Here is a 25,143-nt window from a genome sequence, read left to right as displayed (position 1 = left end):
GTCAAAATGGTTTGCATCCTAGGTTGCTAAAGGAAATTGGGGATGGTGATAGCTGAAGGTCTTGCCATAATCCCCCAATCTTCCCTAGATGTGGGGGAGCTGCCAGAGGATTGGATAGTGGCAATTATGACACCCTTTTTCATGTAGGGGTATAAGGACATCCTTCGTGACTATAGACTGGTCAATTTAACATCAATGGTGGTAAAGTTTTGGAAATGATAATCAGGTAAAAAATCAATAGGCACTTAGAGAGGTTTGAGTTAATTAAGATCCAGCACGGATTTGCATTAATCTAACTGAATCTTTTGATTAAGTACCAGAAAATGTTATGAAGGGAAAGCAATGGATGATGTCAGTATGGATTTTAAGAAAGCGTTTGACTACATAAAAGACTGGTTGCAATTTGAAGCTCATGGAATACAACAATCAGTGTCAGCTTGGATTAAAAAATACTTAAGGTAGACAGTGGTTTTGTTAAAAACTTAATTTTATGGGATGTGGGCATCGCTGGCTCATCCAGCATTTATTGCCCATCCCGAATTGCCCTTGAGAAAGTGGTTGGTGAGCTGCCTTCTTTAAGACAGTTAGGGATTGGTAATAAATGCTGGACGAGCCAGAGACACCCACAACCCTTAAAATGAAGTTTTAAAAAAATCACTATCTACCGTCCATCAGTCTGAAAGTAACATTCACCAAGGATCAGTGCTGGGATCATTGCTTTTTTTATTGATTATATTTGATTGACTTTAATATTGGAATATGAGTAAAATTTCAAAAGTTGCCAATGATACCAAACTTGGAGCGGCAAACAGTGCGATGGTATTGATCAACTGCAGCAGGGCATAACCTAGCGGAATGGGCAGACAAGTGGCAGCTACAATTTAATTCAGAAAAGTGTGACATGACGCATTTTGACAGAATGGATCGAGAGGGGTAATATAGACTTAATGACACAGTTCTAAGAATGTGCATGGGGGCGGGGACTTGGGGGTTCTTGTACATAGATCTTTGAAGGTGATGGGAAATATTGGAAAAAGTAGTTAGCAAAGCATATGAGGTCTTGGGTTTCTTAAGTATTGAGTACAAAAGCAGGTAAATTATGTTTAACCTTCATAAAGCTCTAGTTAGGTCAGGACTAGAGTATTGCATTCAGTTCTTGATTCACTTTTACTATTTCGATCAATTTGAGAAGGATGTGAGGTCCTTGAGAGGGTGTAGAGGAGATTTACCAGAATGGTTCCAGTGATAAGAAATTTTAGCTACAAGGTTAGGTTGGAGAAGCTGGGGTCCTTTTCCTTGGAGCAAAGGAGATTGAGAGGCAATTTAATAGAGGTGTACAAGATTATGACAGGCTTAGATATGGCAGACAAAGTAAAGCTGTTCTCATTAGCTGATGCTACAAGGACTAGGAGACACAGATTTAAGGTTTTGGGCAGGGGACGCAGGGGGGGGCAAGTGGTAATGACCTGGAACTCACTGCCCATGAGGGTGGTGGAAGCGGAGTTAATGAATGATTTCAAAAGGAAATTGGATGGGTACCTGAGGGAAATATGAGGATAGAGTGAGAGAATGGAGCTGACGTGATTGTTCTACAGAAACTGTTCTCAACTCAGTGGGCCGAATGGCTCCTTTTTGTGTTGTAATGACAATGACTCCATGATAAAGTTTGCTAAAAGAGGATACCTGTGCCTACCCAGTTGTTTAATAGTGTAGATAGAATGGCATGTTCAAGATTCTTGCTCTAGTTTTGCAGCTTCAATATAAAAAGTTAATTGAACATGTGCAGGTTTTTATTGCAACAAAATATTACTTTTATTCTGTACAAATATTTAAGATCTTCAGAAATCTGTTAAATGTTGAGATTTCAGGTTTTAAAAAAAAAACCACGTGGTAATTTGTATATTTATTTGTGTTGCAGTTCATTCTCATTCCTTCATTCAAACTCAGCTGAGGCTGTTGCCATGGGTCTTTTGAAGCAGTTTGAGGGGATGCAGCTTCCTGCTGCCTCTGAGCTGGATTGGTTGGTTCCAGAGCATGATGCTCCTCAGAAGGTAGGAATTAAATTTATTTTGCCACCTTGCAATTGTAGAGAAACTTGATGCGATGACTAGTAGCTTGGGAATCACTATTAAATGAAACAAATGGTTTTAGAATACAGGAACCTGAAAAATTTCTTATCCTAAAATGAAATAACCAGGCTTGCTACATCTAAACATTAAAAGCAATGGCAGCTTGGTTATTCATTTTGCAGAAGGGACTCCTGGTGTTTAATGGAAATTAGTAGATCATCAAGTCACCAAAGTACACTGCTGATCATTCAGAATTTCAAATGTTACCTTCTCCAACCGATGTGCACTTACCCCTGCCCTCTCAAGTAGAACTTTCGATTTTGTTACTTTTAGTAAATTTAGCTGATGCTGGATTCTAGTTCTACATACAGTTAACTTTCTTATAGCTTTTGCCAATTCCAGACTCTTTTCCGGTGTCGCCTGATGATGGTGAGCATGCTGATATTTACAAACTACGAATTAGAGTGCGAGGAAACTTAGAATGGGCACCACCTCGGCCACAAATAATCTTCAACATTCACCCGTCGCCCAAGTAAGCTTTTCTGTACAAACCAACCTGGCTAAACTTTTTCTACTTGATTGCTGTTTTATATATATATGAACGTAAGTTGAGACTGTATATGATGAGATGATGTTTTTGTCATTAAAGGAGAAAGGTGATTGTTGCCAAACAAAATTACCGCTGCGCAGGATGTGGTATCCGAGTAGAGCCAGGTAAGCGATGTTCAGGAAGTTAGCAATGTGGTGATCAAGTTCTGCTTGCACTTGCATATTCAGTAACCTGTTTCTCAGTAATGGTTGAAATATGGTTTATTTAGAAAACAATAAAAATCTGGCGTAATGCTGACGCACTTCTGAGTTACTGGATGCAAAGCGAATGGGGAGTAGGTTTGTTGGCAAGTCACAGTCTTGGGCATCATAGTGTTCGATTTTAAAAAGGATACCACAGGAGGCTGAAAAGCAAATTGTTTGTTCAAACATTATTGACAATGAGTCATTCATTATTTGAGAGGAAGAAGAGTGAGCCATGTCCTCCAAAAAAAGATACATATAGATGAATGCAAATTCTCATGTTCTTTAAGTCATTTTATACAGTGGAATTATGATGCTGTTCTATTGTGAACATATTCTTTCCCAACAGCTCCTAAATTTGTAAACTACTTCTCCTTTTCCTTCCAGACTACATAAAGAGACTGCGGTATTGTGAATATCTGGGGAAATATTTCTGTCAGTGCTGTCATGAGAATGTCCAGTCAGTGATTCCAAGCCGGATATTGCGGAAATGGGACTTCAGCAAGTACTATGTCAGTAACTTTTCCAAGGATTTGCTGAATAAAATATGGAATGATCCACTCTTCAATGTTCAGGACATTAACCATGTTTTGTATCGAAAAGTGAAGGCTCTGGATCAAGTCCATGTAAGCATTTCTAAGTCATTTTCCTTATTGGGACTGTAAAATAGATAATTCCAATGATTAGGATATGCAGCTCTCCTGATATGAGAGTGGCACAATTACAGTGTCTGTGGACTGACTGCACTTATTGTTGTAATGCCACCAATATGGTATTTATTTTAGCGTTATAGTTAGTATTCTAATTAAGTTTTTAAAACATCTAAGAACAATGGGCACCGATTTATTGTAATTGGGAAATGAGCCGGAGGGAAGATTAAGAGAATTTTTTTATGTAGCGAGTTTTTGTGACCTGGAATGCACTGCCTCAGTAGTGACATTCAAAAGGGAATTGGATAAATACTGGAAAAGAAAGATTTGCAGGGCAACGGGGAAAGAGCATGGGAATGGGACTAATTGGACAGCTCCTCCAGAGAGCCTGCACATGTTCGATGGGCTGAATAGCTTTCTTCTGTGCTGTAGTGTTCTATGATTCTTTAATACTGTTTCCCAGATTATTGATCAATTCATTTATATGAAAAATTATTTTCAAGTATTACATTGTTCCACCCAGTGATTAAAATAACAAATATATCTTGTTCATTAGCTACAGTTTTTAGGGTCCAAGTATTGTATAAGAATTTTTTTGCACCGTATTTCATAAAGTATCTAGCAATACCTGTAACTGAAACAATCCTGTGATTTTTTAGTTTTTAAATTGACTTTGTATTATCCAAGGATGTGAAAATTGTTAAATCAAATTATAATCATAGTGGGAAAAGTGGTTAAAAACCCATAACTGAAGTGGCTGCCAAAAACTTTAATCTGTAGTTTTCTACAAGGAACATCAAAATTGAAGCTTTCTCCCAAGCTGTGTTTTTTCAAAAAAGATTAAAATGTCATAAATGTACATTAAATCATCTTCTATTTTTGAAAACGTTTTCAGATGCTGAGACTCCAATTAGTTCACATGAAAAACTTATTCAAAACATGCCGGCTGGCAAAACAGTGAGTTGGATTTTTGTGAAAAAAGTGATTCTTTTGTTTCTCATTTTCATAACACTTCTGTGAAGTAGGACATAAAGGGAAGAGAGTGAAGATTGATTGTGATGCTGCTACTGGCTTGGGAGTAATAAAATATTGTATTTGAGTAGCCCAGGCTGGAAATTCAAACTTAACTAAATATGACTTATTGCAATCGGTAACAAGATGTCAAACTCTCCCATATGTGGAATTTCTTTCTGCCATCAAAAAATTATTTCAGACGATATGCCACATAGGTTCCATTTACTTTGAATACTGATGTTGTGCATCACTTGAAAAATTATTCAGAAATGGCCTTTAGTTATCTATTGCCAACTAGCACTTGTTTTTCTTAATACCAACTCGCAGCTAACTTGTTTGCTAATCTTCTATGCCTCAACATTGTTGTAACTTCGTTAAATCCTCTAACTTAAATAGTGTTGGACAGTTGATATTGACGCAACCTCTGCAATGTGCTTGGTTGCATCTATCCTTAAGATGAGTTAAAACTGTTAAAGCCAGTGACAGATTGTGTTTCTAGTAAGGTTTACAGTTTCAGTAATTAATGCATGAACATCATCCTCTCCTTTTTGTGTTGTGGAGAACTCCAGCCTGTAAGATGGAGTGTGGGAAGATGCCATATGTAGATTTTCTGAGTCCTCACCTATGGAGAGGGACCTTGCTCACTATCAGCGTGTATTGGAAAATCCTAAGGATATTGCCCACAATTTTCATAAATTTATTTCACTTCAATCGACTGAAAGCCATGTGTGCGTACACTAATGGGCAAGGTGCTCAGAAAACGTACCCTCATTGCTTCTCCATCATCCAATCCAATATGGACGCTTGTGGTTATTCAAGCAGTCTATCAATTTGCAGTCTGATTTTCTCGAAGATTTTGACCCCAGCAAAAGATTCAATCAATAATCTGAATTTTGCAGATATATTCTGAAATTTCTTGGGCTGCCCTGTCCCCTCAATGTTCAAGTTCACTTTTGTTTTAACACAATTCCAGATTATTTGGCAATTTACACTGACATGTTTGCCTTTTTTTGGACAGTCTGGTCAAGGTTGCTGAGCTTGCTTTCACCTCCATTGGTTGCTCTAGATAAGAGAAAAGTGGGCATTGGAGAATTCAGCACTTGAAGAATGGTAACTAGAAGTTTGTTGTTTTCCATAGTTTGGCATCCTTTCTAAAGTGGACACCACACTTTAGTAAGGATGCCAAAGCCTTGAAAATGGGATCAGGAATGAGAGAACTAAAGCTATGTGGATAGACGAAAGAAGCTAGGATTATTCTGCAGCGAAGATTAAGGAGAGATTTCATGAGATGCTCAAATTGAGGGGTTTTAATGGAGTAAGTAGGGAGAAACTATTTCTCCAGGCAGGGAGACTGTAGGGAGAAATTTAAGTGGTCAAAATAAAGAGGAGAGATGAGATTTTTTTTATTTAGAGTTATGATGATCTGGAATGCACTGCCTGAAAGAGTAGCAGAAGCAGATTCAATAGTAACATTCAAAAGGAAATTGGATAAATACTTGAAGAGGGATGAAGTTGCAGGACTGTCAGTTAAAGAGCACAGGAGTGTGACTAATTGGGTATCGAATTAGCCAAAGAGCCAACACAGGCATCTTGGGCCAGATAGCTTCCTGTGCTGTCTAGTTCTATGAAAATACCCCAGTATAAGTTCACCCTTAGATGAGGGCGATAATTGGAAGGTGAAAGACAGCGAGAGCTGTGAGCTGTCTTGCACCTGTGGAAAAATTAATTTGTGGCAAAACAGCCGCACTTTCGAAATAGGATTGATGCATCAGATTTCAGATGACTCTATATTCAACATGAAGCAGCAGACTGTTGTACCCGTGTAATGGATTATCAAAATGTCAGTTATTAGCGAGTTAGCATTTTTAGATGCAAACTTATGTTGAATTGAATGAGCACTTAGTCCACCCATTCTTTAATCATTTTGAATACACTTTTAAAATTTGCTACTGCATGGCCTGCACTTTGCAGACCAAAGGAGTTGGATGCAATGTCCAAACAATCATTTAAGGGATTATTTTTTCTGGCTGAATGGGGATGCAGAATCTGGTCAGTTTCACCTCTAGCCTTTAAATAGCATTTGTAGGCCACAAGTTTCTGACGATGGTGGGTCTGCCTGAAAGGGTGAAATGATAGGTAATTGCACTTTAAAGAGGTGCAAACTGCTGTTTGAAGCCTGAAATAGTTGGCATGCTTTCTTTGTTTTAAGCAATGCCTTTTTAATTGACATCAGTGGTGATGGCAATTGATGGGCCCCGTTTTCCTGATTCCTGGTGGCTGTCTGGGATAAGTGGGGACAGTGTAATTGGTAGGGACTGTAGTAACAACATTCTTCACCTGAAGTTGACTATGAATTGTCAAGTATTTTAACAATTATGTTAACTAGCAAGAACAGAATTGAGACATTGGAGGAATAGGATGTTGGTCACTTGTGTCAAAGACTGCAGAGAGGAGGAGTAGGAATAATGTGCTATTTTTGTCTCAGAAATTGTCATTCATGACTCCGGGCTGTTTTGATCCTGTGGGAGAAAGAGAAATCTGATCGGAGAGATTCGATAAGGAAGTTGTAAGAGATGGGCATGCATCTGGGAGGTTACAACACTTGGATTTTGGAGAGATTTTCCTTTAACTTAATGGAATGCACCAAGCAACTACACTCTTCTCCTTCCCCACCAATGGAATATTATAGGCAGCAGTTCTCCATTATCATTCATAGTTAAAACACTCAGTTGAAGATTGTACTTAAGAAATGGTTTCCTCTATAAATTTTGCTAAAATCACAATCATCAACTTTATTGATGTGCTTGCTTTTTAACTGAGATCTATTTAGCTTTTGTATTAATTCGATAATTTTATGTGCTGAGACTACATATAATTTTACATTGGGGATATCGTCATAATGACTGAGCTAAAGCAATATGTATAGTTGCTGAGCGAATAGCAACCCCTAAAATACCCAATATTAATTATTGTTGGAGCATGTGACGCTTTTTGTTTGCCTGGATAATCAGGTTTTTAATCTCAATTGTAGAATATTGTAATGTGCTTCTTTTGTAGTCTACTGGATAACTTTGATACAGAACCAGGTCATCTGACTGAGGATCATCATCTATATTCACTAAATGATCTCACTGCTGTAAAGAAAGGGGAATTGGCTGGAAGGTTGAAAGAACTGGTGAAGTTGGGTGCAGCACATGTGGAGAACTGCATGGTATGTACAAAATAAACTTACATTATGACATTCAGTGTAAATCAGCAAGGCGATAACATTTACATTATGTAGTTTTACAGCATAAGCATACATAGTAGTATAAATAAGAACATGATGCATCCAAAAGATGTTACATATGGGGGCTTATACATTCCACATGGTTGATTGAGAGAGATAAGTGCTGCTTTCATTTCAAATACTTAAACTTATGGTGTACCGTATGAACCCTTCCATCCATCTGGAAACTGACTTCCAAGGTGTTCTGGTTTTATTGTTTTCTGCAATGGTGAGATTTTACTGCCCATGAATGGGTTACATCTTATTTGATTAACGGTTTGCCTTCAAAGTTTTCTTTCTCTTGAGGCTAAGTGTTGCCACAGGGAGATTGGCTCCAAATTATAAAATGTTAAACTAATGATAGCAAGATTTCTCTGACATGCCCCCTCATGTGACACTGTCACATGTGTTGGGACATGTTCATCACTTTTACTGAAACCTTCATTAAATATTTAAAGACCCTCATGAAATCTCATCCCACCTGTGGATGAGGTTTCATGCTTTTCCTTAAACCCACCATGGCTCCCGGCCTGCCCGCTAACCCTAGGGTTGGATGGGCAGGCCCATTAATGATAATTACTTTTCAAGTGGCCTCAATAAGCCGTTGACAGGTCAGCGGGTGCACAGCTGATTTGGCTGCTCCCCCGCCAACCTGAAAATGGAAATGACGTGGGGTGACATCGGGAGTTCCGCCTGACGTCATCCTGCACCATTTTACGCGTCGGCGAGCTGGCCCCACCCCTGCTCACCGACTGGAAGATCCTCCCCCATGAGTTCAATTCAAAGCTGGTAAACTGTAATTTCATTCATTGCCAGTGTGGAAATAGGGAAGTGTGAATTTCTCCCAGGGCTTTGAAGTCTTGTACGTTTGCATTGAAATATGGAACCTATTAAGATGTATTTTAAGTTTCCTACATGTTTGAATAAAAGTGAAGATCACTGAACTAAAGCAGCAGACAAATTACAAAAGCAAAGGCAACTTTAGTAATAAAACCTGCAATGTGAGAGCCACATTGACTACTATAATAGAGGCCATTGCCTAATTCGATGCAGCTTGCAATGACACAAAGGAAGAAAGGACATTAATCGAAAAGCTGAATACATTGTGCTTTCTGGGACAATGCAGGCTTGAAGTTGACTGACTTGGCCTCGCCTCAGTGAAAGGGATTTACCTGCAGAATGTGCTTCTCTCTCCCTGTGAGCTGTTGGCACACTCCTGTACACCACATCCTTCTGTGATGATGGCTGCCCCTTGAACACTCTAGTAGCTGATTGCATTGAAATGCCAGGTGGCACCCCTTGGGTAGAGGCCATTGTCAGGATTGACTCACTCCTGAAGAAGCAGGCCCGTTTCCTGGATACAGGAATGTCTTTATTGGCCGAGGCATAGAATACAAGAGCAGGGAGGTTATGCTGGAACTGTATAAAACGCTGGTTAGGCCACAATTGGAGTACTGTGTGCAGTTCTAGCCACCACATTATAGGAAGGATGTGAGTGCGCTGGAAAGAGTGCAGGAGAGATTTACCAGGATGCAGCCTGGGCTGGAGGGTCTGAGTTACGAGGGAAGATTGGATAGGCTAGGTTTTCCTTGGAGCAGTGATGGTTGAGAGGTGTATAAGATTGAGGGGTGTGAATAGGAAGGCACTTTTCCATTAGTAGAGCAGTCAATAACCAGGGAGTGTAGATTTAAAGTAAGAGATAGAAGGCTAAGAGGGGAGTTGAGAATATTTTTCACCCAGAGGATGGTGGGAAGATGGAACTCACTGCATGAAAGGGTGGCTGAGTCAGAAACTCGTAACATTTAAGAAATATTTAGAAATGTGTTGCCATAGCTATAAGCACTGGAAAATGGGATTAGTGCAGCCAAATCTTTGTTTACTGGCGTGGACACAATGGGTTGAATGGTGGCCTCCTGTGCTGTAAACTTCTGAGTCTACATATACACGCAGACACTCCTCACTCCCACACATGCGCGCGCCCTCTCCCTCTTCCCCTCCCCCCCGCTCATAAGCACAGCCCCTCTCACTCAAGCACACTCTCACTCATGCACACACACTCTCTCTGTCACACACACATATGCTCTCTCACTCGTGCATGCACACTGACTTATTCATTTCTCACTCACACACTCACTCCTGCACACCCGCTCATTCCTTACTCCCATACTTGCACTCTTGTCCCCTCGCCAGCACCCCATCGCTCCCTCCCCCCACAACCTGGGGTTGTGCTCCACAGCAGCTCACTCCTGGTCCTCGCAGCCAGCCTCACCTCTGCTCCCTGGGACCCCAGCACTCGGATCCATTGCACTCTGTTCTTCGGACCCTGGTTGGAGGTGGTGCCAGAGCGGGAGCCACCACTGGCTCACAGGCCTTGCTTTTAGAAACACTGCTTTAGTTATTAATCACCTTATATTCCTCTAATGGTGACCGCTTGGCTGACTCAGGAACTGCTGCTTTTAGAGTGAATTCCTACTGTAATAGAGCACTGTTTTAAAAAGAAATAATATAACTGGTCTGTTTTTTACTCAGCTTTGTCAGGCTAAAGGCTTCATCTGTGAATTCTGTGGTGATGGTGCTGATATCATCTTCCCTTTTGAACTGCACAAATGTAAACGATGTGAAGGTGAGTATTTTGAAGTTACACCAAGATGAACAAAAACAGACCCTGCTGTATAGTGTCTTCAAATATCAATAGTATTTTCATAATTTAACATATATATATATATATATATATATATATTTATCTTCATACCCTATTTATGCTGTAGCTGCTTGTTTTTGTGCCCTGTGTGTTAAAAAAAAATCACAAAACCAATTGTCACATATCAACACTTAATTTTCCATGGGCCTTTTTTTTGAGAAGTAGTGTATTTACTTTGTAAAAAAAAAAATCTGTTCTGGATCTCAATCCATGACCTTCTTTTTTCCTTAATTCTCTTGGAACCATTCCCACCTGTTCTTCCTGTCACCCAATTATACCACCTTTTTTTTCTTCCTTTTTGTTACTTTGCTCCAAAGTTCTCTCCTCAGCCTTCCTACTTCCTCCTATCCTGTACGTTTCCCTTGGCCACGTTATCCAAAGATACTGGGTCAGCTTCTACAAATTTCTGTACTGCCTCTCTTGACCCCCCACCTGCTACTTCTGTGGTGTCAGACTACTTGTCCAACATCGTTTGATGAACAACAATTTCCTACATTAAACGTTGGACAGACTGAAGTATTCTTTTTTCTTAATCATTTGTGGGACATGAGCATCGCTGGAAAGGCCAAAATTTGTTGCCCATCCCTGATTGCCCTTGAGAAAGTGGTGGTGAGCTGCTGTCATTGTAGCGTAGGTACATGCACAGTGCTCTCAGAAAGGGAGTTTAGGCTTTTGACCCAGCAACAGTGAAAGAATAAATACAGCGTTCCATGTCAGCGTGGTGTGTGACTTGCAGGGGGTCTTGCAGATGATGTTATTCCCATGTATCTGCTGTCCTTGACCTTCTAGGTGGTAGAGGTAGCGCATTTGGAAAGTGCTATCAAAGGAGGCTTGACAAGTTGTTATAGTGTGCCTTGTAGGTAATAGACACTGCTGCCACTGGGCGCTGTTAGTGGAGGGGGTGAATATTTTAAGGTCGTGAAAGGGCTTCTGATCAAATGGGTTGCTTTGTCCTGGCTGATGTCAAGCTTCAGTGGTGTTGTTGGAGCTGCACTCATCCAGGCAAATGGAGGGTATTCCATCACACTTCTGACTTGTGCCTTGTAGATGGTGGGCAGGCTTTAGGGAGTCAGGAGGTGAGTTACTTGCCACAATTTCCAGCTTCTGACCTGCTCTTGTTGCCACAGTATTTATATGGCAGTCCAGTTCAATTTCTGGTCAATTATAACTCCCCAAGATATGGTGGGGGTTTCAGCATTGGAATGCTGTTGAATGTCAAGCAGCAATGGTTAGATTATTATTGGAGATGGTAATTGACTGGCACTTGTGTGGCATGAATGTTACTTGCCACTTATCAGACTAAAGTTGAATGTTGCTCAGGTCTCGCTGCATTTGTGCACAGGCTGCTTTGGTATTTGAGGGTTTGGAAATGATACTGAACACTGCAATCATCAGTGAACCTTCCAACTTCTGACCTTATGATGGAGGAAAGATCATTGAAGATGGCTGGGCCTAGGACACTATCTTGGGTCACCGCCACTGATGCCGTTCTCTTCCCAGGCCTCTATCTTTACTTGTATCAGCATGTTTGCATTCTCGTTGTCCTATGTGACCCCATGACAAGCTTTCAACCCCATAATCCCGACAACAATGTCTATTTCCACCTCAACATTGCCTGCCTCTACCCCTACATCAGTCCTTTTCCTGAAACACTGATACATGTCTTTCTTACCTCCAAGCTCCTGTGGCCGTCCCCCACCTTGAACTTTTTGTTCTGTTCTTCCAACTCTGGCTTTTGTGTATCCCCCTCATCCCTTCAACCCACTATTGACAGCCACCTAGTTCCCATGTTCTGCAGTTTCCTCCTGAAATCCCTTGCCTCCACTACTGTACTTTTTCTAAGACCTTCCTCAAAACCCACCTCTTTGACCAAGCTTTTGAATACATCTGCTTTGACTTGGTCTCTATTTTTCATTTGAGTACACTCCTGTGAAGCCCCTTGAGATGATAACCAGCTTAAAGGACCTATATAAATGGAAGTTGTTGATGTTCACCCTTGAGCTTCTTGTGTTCATTCTGTTTGGGAGGTTGGGATGGTTTGTCCTAGGGAAATCTCCCATTCAAATTCTTTCTCATAGACTCTGGGATTTGAACTTTATCGTATCATTGCTGCAGCATTTATAACACTTTTTAAGTATTAAACTGCTAACACCAAAAAATGTTCACTTCTGTTTAAAATGATCTTTTGAGCTGCTGTTGTGAGGGTTTGAATAGTGTTAAAAGAAAATTATATATCTTTTTTATTCTGCAGAATGTAAAGCATGTTATCATAAGTGCTGCTTTAAATCAGATCAGTGTCCCCGGTGTGACCGGTTGCAGGCACGTAAAGAACTCCTTGCCAAGCAGACCATAGAACTGTACTTGGAGTCTGAGGGCGAAGAGGAAGAGAGTTCACAGAGTACGAGTTGTGACTAACCAAGAAGAAGACAGCAGATGTTCACAAAAGAACTTGAAATTTTGGATTGAAGCAGAGTTGAATTCATGCACTTTTTATCAGAACTGGCACTATAACCTACACCTATACTGCATAGCTATAACAGCTATAATGAGGATGCTATCTATTGCCTTCCAGGAACAGAAACTTTAGTGATGATGTCTTTGCTCATCAAATAGTTAACAACTCTTCATTTGTCCTTTGTTGAATATTTTTTGTTTATTTAAAAGTTTTTAGAGTATCTTTTTATGTGAATGTCTAAAGCTCTTTTTGGGAGGGGAGGAGGCTATCAAATCCTTTGCAATCCTGGTATTGTGTGTATTATAACAGTCACTATTCATCTCTCTTGCTACAGGTTACATTCCTGGAACGCTTTATATTCCTGCCAAAGTGAGGGAGTTTTCAGTCAGCTGAACAGAATTGTACTTGTCACTTGTGCATCTGCTTCCATCCATGTTCTTTCCATTCTGGTGAAGGCAGATACATAGAGGTCTTGAATCAATCAAAATAATGTCTATAAACAAAAATTCTCACCTTTTGGTATTGGGTGTTCCAATTTGCTTGTAGCACTTAAATGTTGCTTACTATGGCATTGGTACCTTATCGGTGCTGCAGTGATCTTATCTGATAGTTTAGAACTAGCTGCTGCAATGCTGGATGATGCCAAAGAGTCTTTAGTATTCCATTCATCAAACTTTCACAACTAGGGTTTTTGGATACTGCAGGTTTAACTACATAAAGTTGTTTTATGTTGCTGTCCTATTTGAGCTGCTATAACGTACTTTGTCTAATAAATAAGACTTACCAATAATGAACAGATTTATTTTAATTTCAGACTCTGTTGGAAGGCAAAAGGGTTATTCAAGAATGAAGCGTTTGGCTTGAATGTAACGCTTTTTTTTGTTTGCTAGCTGTCAGAACCTAACATTTAAAGGATCATACAACCAGGTTATTAGTGAAGTGGGATGATTGGAGGAGTCTTGAGGTACTATTTGTGAGCAGACCATTTCCTCATGCTGTCACAGGGATAATGAGCTGTGATGGATTAAACCAATCCCACATAAAATGCACCATGGCTTCTAGCAAGAGATATATATGTCTACTTTTTAGACTCCCAATATTATAAGGATGAAGAGATTGTAAAAAGTGATATTGAATACCTTCAGGAAGCATTTCAGATGTTGCTTGCTATTGTTGCGATTTGTTTGGCTAATATTCTCTACTGTTATTTTGTGTGCTGTTCGTTGAACGATCAGTTACTTTGTTCAGCTTTACTTACTACTGTGCAATGTTAACATCCTATGCAGTGAATAGTTTGGAAATTAATTTTGGTGAACTTGGTACACAAAATCAAATGGACTTGGGGTTTGTCAGAATGGAACAGGAGGAGAGAAAGCTATTTAAATGTTGCGTATGTTGAAGTTTTTGTAATTGTGTTGTTTAGGATCTAGATAATGCTAATTAAAACCCATATACTAATGTGGAAAAATCTGTCTCTTCACCGCAGTGCTGGAAGGTTTGATGTTTAATTGTAATGTGATGTCTTAACTCTGGTGGAGGTAAAGCTAGTCAGTATTATGCCCATATCAGACACTCCTGGTTGAACACAAGGGTGGTATTGTGATTGAAGTTATGGACATGCTTGCTTACCAAGCATTTATGACAAATCTAAAATTTTTGAAAGGCAATATTTTTTCAAAACCATGTGAAATCTGCCTTAGTTGTTACCCTAACTTGCTTAATGCAGGATTCTAAAATTCCAAACTAGTTGTTTCTAATGATATTTGTTCTGTGTGAATGGTGCTGCTGTGAAGTTCATAAAAATTCATCCTTTCAGTTATCCTTACCAGCTTAATATTTAGGGCCCTTTCATTTTTGTTTGGGCCATACTCTTTGCTATAGTTAACCTTTTTATATTATTTGTGTTCTATACAAAATATAAGGTTTAGGTCCATTGCAATCCAGTAATAAAACAGACATTTTGTCTGTCATTCTATTATCATGGTGAAAATAAATATCGTATTCTTGTGTAAAAGGAAATATGCAATAGAATTATGAAATTTGAAACAGATTCTCACTTTTTAAAATATTTCCCATTTCATAAAGTGCATTGGATGAGTATGTGTGAATTACATAATTGAAGGGGCTCAGATGATATATTAACATGAAGCCTGAGTTTTGTAAGTCATCTGAATCTTGGTTGAGCGATCCAGTGCTTTTTAAAACCTTGTTTTATTAGTCTTTGCTGCAGTTTCTGTCCAATGTAGGATCTTGGCTGCTGTGGAGTTCTTTTGGATGGTGAATTACAAAAAAATTTTCAATCCCCCATTTAACAGTTTGCTTTTGTTGCATTAACTGGTTTGCCAAAAGCACTCTGCTAGATTAATAACTAAAATATTTTTCCATGAATAGAAATTCATTTGGAAATAATATCAAGGAAATGTAATCAAAACAGTTAAATATTATTTATGTTTATGCTTGTATAAGGTAGAAACATGGCATTGTGCAGAGATGGTCACTGATTTGAAATTATAATTGTAAACTGGGTAAAATTTGTGATCTGCACCCTTAACCAAGATTTCCTAGACCTGATGGGCTGTTAGCCAAGTGCCTCATGTGATGTGATACTGAGCCAACAGGCAAAGGAAAAATCCCTGATTGTGTTTTTATCTGGTCTTGTCAAGAGTAACAGTGAAGGTGCCACGATACTTTTAGTGCATCTAGAACTGAGAAGGAAGAAACTGGCCATGGATTGCACTTTTGACTGTTATGACTTCAACTGAAAGTGCATGCACGTGAATGCTTGAAGGCAGGATTGGACTTGTCTGTGATGCAAACATCCACCAGGTTATTGCACACGGAACAGGCACTGCCAAGGAGTCCCAGTTGCACAGGCAGCAGCAGTGTACAGCCCAGATGATCCACTGCCTGGAAAGTAAGGTGATCATTTCAAAAAGTAATAAATATGATTATTTATTCTCAGTTAAATAAATGGGTGCATTTTTCATTTCAAATTTCTCTTCTTAAAGATTGACTTTTTCCTGGGGATTATCTCCGCTACTTTGCTGCGGTCATTATTCATATGTGAGCCATGGCAATATGCTTTACAAGCTATTTGATAAATTGGAGGCATTGTCCACAAAAATACTCCTGGCAGAGATTACTGTTCAGTAATTAGGAATGGAAAAATCAGGATCACATTTCTCCTACCGCCTCATCCAGCAGATCATTTTAGAGCTCCTAATACTGGCTTGACTGAGATCCACTAAGTCAGCACAGACCAGAGAGCAAACCTTTTACCTTTCTGTTCTTGGTGAATTGAATCATTGGGGAAATTGGACAGATTTTGACACAATAATGATAGAGGATTTCAAAAATGTGACAATTTATCAATTACAGCTTTTGGTGGGGTTTCTTTTTAGTTTTCTCAAATTTACATATGGTTTAAAACTTATATGGCAATTACTTGTGACCTTTTATTTTAATGTGAGCATGAGCCTGTAATGTACATTGAGTGGGTGTACAATGCCATCTTCATAATAACTAAGCTTGGTGGAACTGCAAAGACTTTTCCTAATACATTTTAGCACCTCAACTACATTAAATATCATTTGATGTCAGGCAAGGGCAAGTCTCACTGTAAAATGTTCCTGCTCTTTTCGGTTTAACAGTGATTAATCTTCAAATGAATTAGGTAGCTCAAAGCACTTGTTGAATTACTGAGACAGCAGATGCATGGGAACCTGCAAGTTCTTCCAAGCTGCATGCCATTCTGACTTTGAACTATGTCGCCATTATTTTACTGTCACTGGGTCAAAATCCTGGAACTCCCTAACAGCAATGTTGGTCTACCTAATTACATGGACTGCAGCAGTTCTAGAAGGCTGGCCACTGCCACCTACTCAAGGGTAATTGGGGATGGGCAATAAATGCTGGCCTAGCCAGTGACACCACACTCTGTGAAAGGATAATTTTTTTTTAAAAAAATGCCCCCAATACTTCGTCATGGTTTACATTGACAAACATTTTCATATTCATCTATTTCAGAAAATGTGCCATCTTGGAATATTGAGAACTTTGCTATTAGTGTTTGTCTATAATGTTTTCTCTTAATTCTTCAATTTCCCTTTTCTCACAACCACACCGCCCCCTGCCCTTCCAGTCTTTAACCAGTAATGCTACGTATTAGGTCTATAAACATGAGAGAAGATAATAAATTTTGTATTCCGGCAAACTGACCAGCCAGTCTCGTGCCATTGTATAGCATATGCACTCTGGCAGTTGGGACAAGAAAGAGGCTCAGATACAATCAGTGTGCTTTTGAACATTGGGTGGAATTTTATGGCTCCGGCGAGCCATTCAATAGTCCATTGACTTTGGCAGGACCATAAAATCCCACTGGTGTAAAATTCCATCCAATGTTCTTGCAGCCTGTGGATTATCTTTCTTCCACGTCCCCCAAATCTGTTGTTAATTTTGTGCTGTCTTTTTGAAATTAGGTTTTGTGATACTAATTACTTTTTCAAATTGTGAAATGTTGTTAATTACTCTCCAAATGATCTCATGAACTGAATATTAAAAATGAAAAAGTTGTAATTTTTCATTCAGACAATATAAAGTACCATTAAAACAATTTTGCGTTGCAGGCTTCCTTTCAATTGAGTACACTTTATAAATTTGCTAGAAATTGTGGGAATTAAAAATTAATTATGCACTCGGAAGCCTGTTATCTTTATAAGGTGGGGAGGAAATAAGAGCACTTAAGTTTTTGATTTGGCTGATTGGTACAGCCACAAATAGTTAGAGCTTAAGAATATGGTGTCTAGACATTATAGGACAGACCATGCGAATGTATGTACTGAAATATTGTAACAGTTCATTATCTTAGTCTCAACTATGTAATGTATACTACAGTAAGCATCAAATCAGGATGTTTGTAAAATAGCTATTGAATGCCATTCTTTTGAATGTCTTGAGACCTGTGGTGAATGTAAACATACATATAAGGTGCAAATGCTAGTGATACATTTCTTTTTTCTGAAGGGGAGTTAGACCTTCACATTTTAATTTTTATACTGCAGGTGTGGTGAAATATGCCACTAAACAATGTTATGTTCAATAACTATTTAACAATTTATATAGCCAAATTCCTCAATGTCTTTGAATAGTTTCAAACATTTGTCTTCATTTGTATGACAACTTTCTTCTCTACTAGGTTGTTAACTCCGTGAAGAGCATTAAAAACCATCAAGTGGTTCAACCATGAGGTCTTATGGAGATAAGCTATATATCCTGTTAGCTTTTCAGTTTACATTCTTTCCATGTAAAGCTGTTAAAGCCTTAATTCATTAGTTGGCAGATAAAATGCAGATGAATGATCATTCTTGTATGTGATGCTGGTTCTCATGAGCTGATGTTTTTTCTTAAGTGTAAGGTTATTTCAAAATTGTGCATCAAAAGGTCATTACTTACTAGTTAAGCACCGTGGTCCATAAGTTTGCACACTGAGTTTTTGGTTTTGTTTAGCTTATGGCAGCTTTTGAGACACTGTTTCAGGAAGTTCATTTAAGATTTTAAAAACTGCAAAAGGCAACATTACAGGAATTTTCTATTGTATATTTGTAATTTCTATGAATAAAATGTACAGAAATGTAATGATTTAAACAAGCTGAGAAATATTCTGACTAGCACTCCATCAATTCAATGGACAGGAACATTGTCAGAGTGTCTATTAGGTGATAGATACACTACTGGCTGTTATGCACCCTCACCAAAGTTGAATTTCAACCCTAAGACTACTTTTTAATGATTTAGCAAAAAGAATGCAGCAAACCAAACTCTATTCAATCAAACCTATATAAGAAGAGTGCGAGTTCTTCTGGAGAATGGGCATTGCATTATTTATAGAATTCTTTGGCTTTGAGAAGCGAGTTAATGCATTTGCACTGACAGTCTAATAGAGAGCCCTATTTAATCAATGTGTAATATTCTAATGTAACCTATATCTGGAAATATGTGCTAAAGTACTCATTTCATAAATAAAATGCATTATTCCCTGTTAAATCCATTAAATTCTGGCTTAAGCATTCAATTTTTGAACACCTTGCAGGCTTTTAAAGATTTTTGTTGTGTTTTATGCTTACCTAATTTTGAATAGCAGTGTGCTCATTCTGAATGTTCTAAAGTTGAACGGCAAAGAAAAATACTTTTAAGCTGAAAAACAAAGCACTGACATTGATATTTAAACTGTACGTAAATTGAAAGTGTAATTTTGTAAACCGTCCTATTCTGAAAAATCTCTTGTGTGGTTTGGACTGGAAGCAAGAACATTATATAATTACATGGCAACTATATTCAGTAACCCATCCAGAATAAAAAAAATTACTTCCAAATATGTTGTTTCTTTTCTGAAGTACATTTAGTGCAAAGGTTTTAGTACATGCAATATCAGCAATTGAGTTTTCTTGCACAGGACAAATCAAATAGAGCTTTTATTGCATTTTTGTAACAAATCCCAATCCTAGGTTGTATCTAATTTGTTTTTATCTTTAAGGATCTGCAATTATCTGAAGTTCCTGGTTAGTATCCCCGCCTGTCATGCGGGAGAGGGGTTCATTCCCCCAACAGGGAGCTTTGTTTGGTTCGCCTGATTTCGGCGGTGGCAAATTATTGGAAACAATTGAGAGACAGTATCTACTGTCACTTGGAAATTCACGGATTGATCAGAGATAGCGTTTTTTTAGGGGAAGATTGTGTCTTACTAGCTTCATAGAATATTTTGCAGAAGTAACAAGGAGGATTGATGAGGGTGGTGCAGTGGATGTTGTCTACATGGATTTCACTAAAGTATTTGACAAAGTCCCACATGGCAGACTGGTCAGGAAAGAGATGTCATGGGATACAAGGGAAGGTGGCAGGTTGGATCCAAAATTGGCTCAGTGATAGGAAACAATGGGTAATAGTCAATATATGTTTTTGTGAATGGAAAACAATTTCCAGTGGTGTCCCACAGGGCTCAGTGTTGGGGCATTGCTGTTTGTTGTATGTATTAATGATTTAGACTTAAATGTGGGAGGCATGATTGGAAGTTCACAGATGACATAAATTGGCTGTGTAGTTGATAGTGCAGAGGATAACTGTCGACTCCAGAGTGATATTAATAGTTTAGTTGAGTGGGCGGAGAAACGGCAAATGGAATTCAATCCGGAAAAGTGAGAGGTAATGCACATGGGGAGGGCAAACAAAGCAAGGGAATACTCGATAAATGGGAAGTTATTGAGCGGGGTTGAGGAAGTCAGAGACTTGGGAGTGTGTCCCCACAGGTCCTTGAAGGTGGCAGGACAGGCAGACAAGGTGGTCAAGAAAGCATATGGAATGCTTTCCTTTAATAGGCGAGGTATTGATGTAATGGTGGAATTGTGTAAAACGCTGGTTAGGCCACAGCTAGAATTTTGTGTATGTTCTGGTCACCACATTACAGGAAGGACATAATTGCTTTGGAAAGAGTACAGAGGAGATTTACAAGAATGTTGCCAGGTCTTGGAAAATTGCAGCTATGAGGAGAGATTGGATAGGTTAGGGCTAGTTTCTTTAGGTCACCCCTTAGCCTCCTTTGTCATAATTGAGGTGGACGAAATTGAGGGGACTGGATAGGGTGGACAGAAAATACTTGTTTCCTCTAGCTGAGGGGTCAGTTACTAGGGGGCATAGATTTAAGGCGATTGGTAGAAGGTTTAGAGGGGACATGAGGAAAAACTTTCACCCAGAGGATGATGGGCATCTGAATTCACTGCCCAAGTTGGTGGGTTGAGGCTGAAATGTGCTCAACTCCTTTAAAAGGTACCTGAATCTACATCTGGAGTGTTGTAAGCTACAAGATGCTGGAAAGTGGGATTAAAATGAATGGTTAGTTGTTTCCCTTTTTGGCCAGCGCAGGCAAGATGGGCTGAATGGCCTCACTGCACTGTAACTTTTCTATGGTTCTATGAAGTATAGTTGCTGTTGTAATGCAGGAAAAGCAGCAGTCAATTTGGGTGAGCAGGGTCCCATGTTTTATACTAAGTTTTTTTTTTCTCAGCCTGCCTTCAAAAAGATAAGCACGTGTGCGGAAGACCACACATTCCCAGTTCAGATTATAAGATACTATAATTAATATCCCTGTAATACACTAGTGTATAGTTAGAAATTGAACAATATGATTTTAATTTATCTAGTGTAATTGCTAAATTCCTGTTATTTACAATACTTAGATCAATTTTTTTTTGCACAAAGGACTACTTTACATTACCCTTTTTGCTACTTTACAGGAATGGATCATATTTTAGCTTTTGTTATTATAAGATTCTCATATGGCGAACAACTTGTATTTATGTAGCACCTTTTAACATAGCAAAACCTTCCTGTGAAGTCCCTTGGAATGTTAAAATTTGCACCAAGCCACAAAAGGAACAACTTGGACAAATGACCAAAAGCATGCTCAAAACGGTTGGTCTAAGGAATGTCTTAACTGAGGAAAGAGGTGGAAAGCTTTAGGGCTTTAGCTGCTGAAGCTATAACTGTCAATAGTGGAACAATTGAAAATTGGGAAAGCTGAAGAGGCCAGAATTAGAGGAGTGCAGATTTCTCATTGCTGTATGCCTGGAGGAGATGACAGAGATAGGGAGCAATGAGGCTATGGAGGGATTTGAAAACCAGGATGAGAATTTTAAAATTAGGGTGTTGCTTAACTAGGAGCCAATCTAAGTCAGCATGCGCAGAGTGATGAGTTAACCGGACTTGCAGTGAATAAAGACACAGCAGAGTTTTGGATGACCTCAACAGGATAAAAAAATTTCAAGAACACTGGATTTCTTGCCAGTGAGTTCATATTGCAATTTGTTCTACCATGGAAAATCTATGACCTACCTGTTAATGTATTAGCAGCTGCTGGGAGCGTAGTTGTTGAGATCTCATGTCTTGCTTACAGCTGCCTTCACTTGTATTGCTCTGTTATTGAATATTAAATAAATCTAAGGGAACTGGAAATATGAAAGAAAAATAGAAAATGCTGTAAAATATGCAGTGAGTCTGCCAATATTTGTTAAGTGAAAAGACAGCTTAATGTTTTCGATGCATCATCTTTAAAGAAACTGTAGTGAGATGCATTGTTCCATTTGAGCCACTGTGGTGCGCTCTGGCACTATAATAAACTAATTCTGCACAGTAAAACATGAGTAGCTGCAGTTGGTAGTTCTTAAAATGGCTCAGAAACTGATGGCAATATGAAGCTGAGTTCACAATGTATATCAATTATTAGAGGAGAAAAACCTAGTAATTGGTGGAAAAATGTGCTATTGAGTGGTGAAACACCAGAAATTGCTGGATGATTTGTACCATTCAACTGTTAGCACTTGCAAAAAAGCAAACTCACCAGCAACGTCATCTTTTAGTGTTTAAAAAATGACTGGATATACATCATAATTACAAGTCACTCTTGCAGCCATTCAAGGCTGCTATTTGATGTTATAAGGCCCTTGTTCATATTGAGTTATGTTCCTGATGTGCAATTTGTGGGGGCTCGAAGGAAAATGGCAACCAGAGTCTCACTCTGAATTGTAAATTGTTCCTAGCAGTTTGTAACTGATGTTTTAAAAATGTTTGTACTTTCTTTTCTCTTTCTCTCAATCCAACCTTTCTTCCCCAATGAATTTGACTCTGAAGGGTAGGATTTTTCCTGTGAGCATGGCTCTGAATCACAAGGATCTGGGTTCAAGTCCCACTTTGGGGCTTGAGCACAAAACTCAAGCGCGGAGCTGGGGAAGTGCTGCACTGTCAGCGGTACTGTCTTGGATGAGATGTTAAACTCAGGCCAGTGTCCTAGCCTGCAATCAACATCTCAAAAACAGGATTTTCTGTCATTATTGCAGTGCTGTTTGTGGGAGTTCTAGTGTGCACATTGGCTGCTGTGTTTCCTATATTACAATACACCTGGCTGTAGAGCGCTTTGAGACATCCAGTGGTTGTGAAAGTGCTATGTAAATGCAAGGCTTTTTTTTCAGCTGAAAGGGTTAAACAATTTGTTAGAAGTGCCTTTTAGTAAAAATAAAATTTGAGCAGAACTGGAGAGTCCGTTCTGAAGAAGAGTCATATGCACTCGAAACGTTAACTCTGTCTTTCTCTTCACAGATGCTGTCGGACCTGCTGGGTTTTACCAGCAATTTTTGTTTTTGTTTCAGATTTCCAACATCCAAAAGCAGTATTTTGCTTTTATCTGGAGAGTAGCAGATGTACTTTAGACAGCATAAGGAATGAGACAAGCTAGCAGGACAAAAACAGAAAATGCTGGAAAAACTCAGCAGGTCTAACAGCATCAGTGGAGAGAAAGACAGAGCCAAACAGAAGTAAAATGTGATGAAATTTATACTGTTTAAGGGGGGGTGGAGCAGGTGAAGCTGGATAGAAGGCCAGCGTCAGGTGGAAGCAAAGGAAAGATTGACAAAGATGTTATGAACGAAACGATAAAAGGGTGTTAATGATGATGGTACCAGCTAAAACAGGTGCTGATGGTGGCATAAAGTTCAGAAAGCAGAATGTGGTAAAAGCAGGACAAGGGTCAGCAATCTGGAAAGAACAATATGAACAAGTGACAGATGGCCCTAGTGGGGATGGGGTGGGGGGAAGGGACGGTGGTGGGGAAAAAGATCAAAAATAGGATAGAATGGGGGGATAAAACAATGAATAAAAATGAAAATAAGTATAAAAATAAGTTGATAAAAATAAAGATAAATGAATATAGAAAATAGTGGTGAGGATGGAGGAGAGAGTTCATGTTGAACGCGATGTTAAGTCCGGAACGCTGTAAAGTGCCTTCTCAGAAGATGAGGTGCTGTTCCTCCAGTTTGCGTTTAGCTTCACTGCAGCAGGCCAAGGGCGGACAGGTGGGCATGATAGCAGGATGTTGTGTTGAAGTGGCTAGCGATAGGAAGGTCTAGGTCATGCTTGTGGACAGACCGAAGGTGTTCCCCAAAGCGGTCACCCAGTCTGTGTTTGGTACCTCCAATGTAGACTGCATTGGGAGCAGTGAATGCAGTAGTACACCTGAAAGGAGCGTTTGGGCCCTTGGACGGTGAGTTGGGAGGAGGTAAAGGGGCGGGTGTTGCACCTTCTGCAATTGCATGCTGTGGAAGGGGGATGAGGTGTTGGGGGTGATGGTGGACTGGACCAGGGTGTCCTAGAGGGAATGGTGCTTATGGAATGCTGATGGAGCGGGGTGAAGGGAAGATGTGTTTGGCAGTGCTATCATGCTGAAGATGGTGGAGGATGATCCTTTGGATGCAGAGGCTGGTGGGGTGAGAAGTGAGGACAAAGGGAACCCTATCATGGTGCTGGGAGGGAGGGAGAGGAAAGTGTGAGGGCAGAGGTGTGGGAGATGGGTTGAGGACCCTGTCAACCACAGTGGGTGGGAAACCTCGTTTAAGGTAGAAGGAAGACATGTCAAGAGCCGTTTTGGAAAGTGGCATCATCAAAACAGATGCAATGGAGACGAAGGAACTGAAAGAATGGGATGGAGTCCTTACAGGAAACGGTGTGAGAAGCTGTAGTCAAGGTAGTTGCAGTAGTCGGTAGGCTTGTGACAAATATTGGTGGACTGTCTATCACCAGAAACTGAGATAGAGAGGGCAAGGAGCGGAAATGTCAGAGATGGACCATGTGAAGGTGGAGGGGTGGAAATTGGAAGCAAAATTAATACATTTTTCCAGGTCCAGATGAGAGCATGAAGCGGCACCGAAACGGTTATCGATGTACTGATTAAAGGGTTGTGGCCTGAGTAGGACTGGAGCAAGTAATGTTCCACATACCCCATAAAGAGATAGGCATAAATGGGGCCCATGTAGGTACCCGTAGCCACACCTTTTATTTGGGAGAAGTGAGACAAGTTTAAGGAAAAATTGTGTGGTGAGAGAATGAGTTCAGCCGGACGGAGGAGAGTGGTGGTGGATGGGGATAGTTTGTTCAACGAAGAAGCGGAGAGCCCTCAGACCATGGCGGGTGGAGCTGTAGAGGGATTGGACGTCCATGGTGAAGAGGAGGCAGTTAGGGCCAGGGAGCTGGAAATTGTTGATATGACATAGGGCATCAGAGGAATCATGGATGTAGTTGGGAAGATACTGGACAAGGGGAGAGAGAATGGAGTCAAGATAGGAAGAAATGAGTTCTGTGGGGCAGGGACAGGCTGA

At 39.7% G+C, this 25,143-nt stretch overlaps 1 protein-coding gene across 5 annotated transcripts in view; it reads left to right on the top strand.

Annotated features, from left to right (window-relative positions):
* The window catches only part of rubcn (rubicon autophagy regulator), a 61,996-nt gene extending 42,676 nt beyond the window's left edge, over nt 1-19,320 (top strand). For 4 of the 5 annotated variants that reach the window (XM_041214123.1, XM_041214113.1, XM_041214102.1 and 1 more), the window contains 8 exons: nt 1,919-2,051; nt 2,456-2,601; nt 2,719-2,783; nt 3,249-3,487; nt 4,407-4,468; nt 7,583-7,736; nt 10,323-10,416; nt 12,746-19,320. In XM_041214123.1, coding sequence (XP_041070057.1) covers nt 1,919-2,051; nt 2,456-2,601; nt 2,719-2,783; nt 3,249-3,487; nt 4,407-4,468; nt 7,583-7,736; nt 10,323-10,416; nt 12,746-12,909 — 1,057 coding nt within the window. In that variant the 3' untranslated portion in view covers nt 12,910-19,320. The remainder of the gene's footprint in view (nt 1-1,918; nt 2,052-2,455; nt 2,602-2,718; nt 2,784-3,248; nt 3,488-4,406; nt 4,469-7,582; nt 7,737-10,322; nt 10,417-12,745) is intronic. The other variant, XR_005946253.1, reaches the window with a different exon arrangement.
* Nucleotides 19,321-25,143: the final 5,823 nt, after the last annotated feature.

Source organism: Carcharodon carcharias, chromosome 2 (genome assembly GCF_017639515.1).
Source record: "Carcharodon carcharias isolate sCarCar2 chromosome 2, sCarCar2.pri, whole genome shotgun sequence".
Classification (NCBI taxonomy): domain Eukaryota; kingdom Metazoa; phylum Chordata; class Chondrichthyes; order Lamniformes; family Lamnidae; genus Carcharodon; species Carcharodon carcharias.
This window is presented reverse-complemented; position numbering and strand designations above follow the sequence as displayed.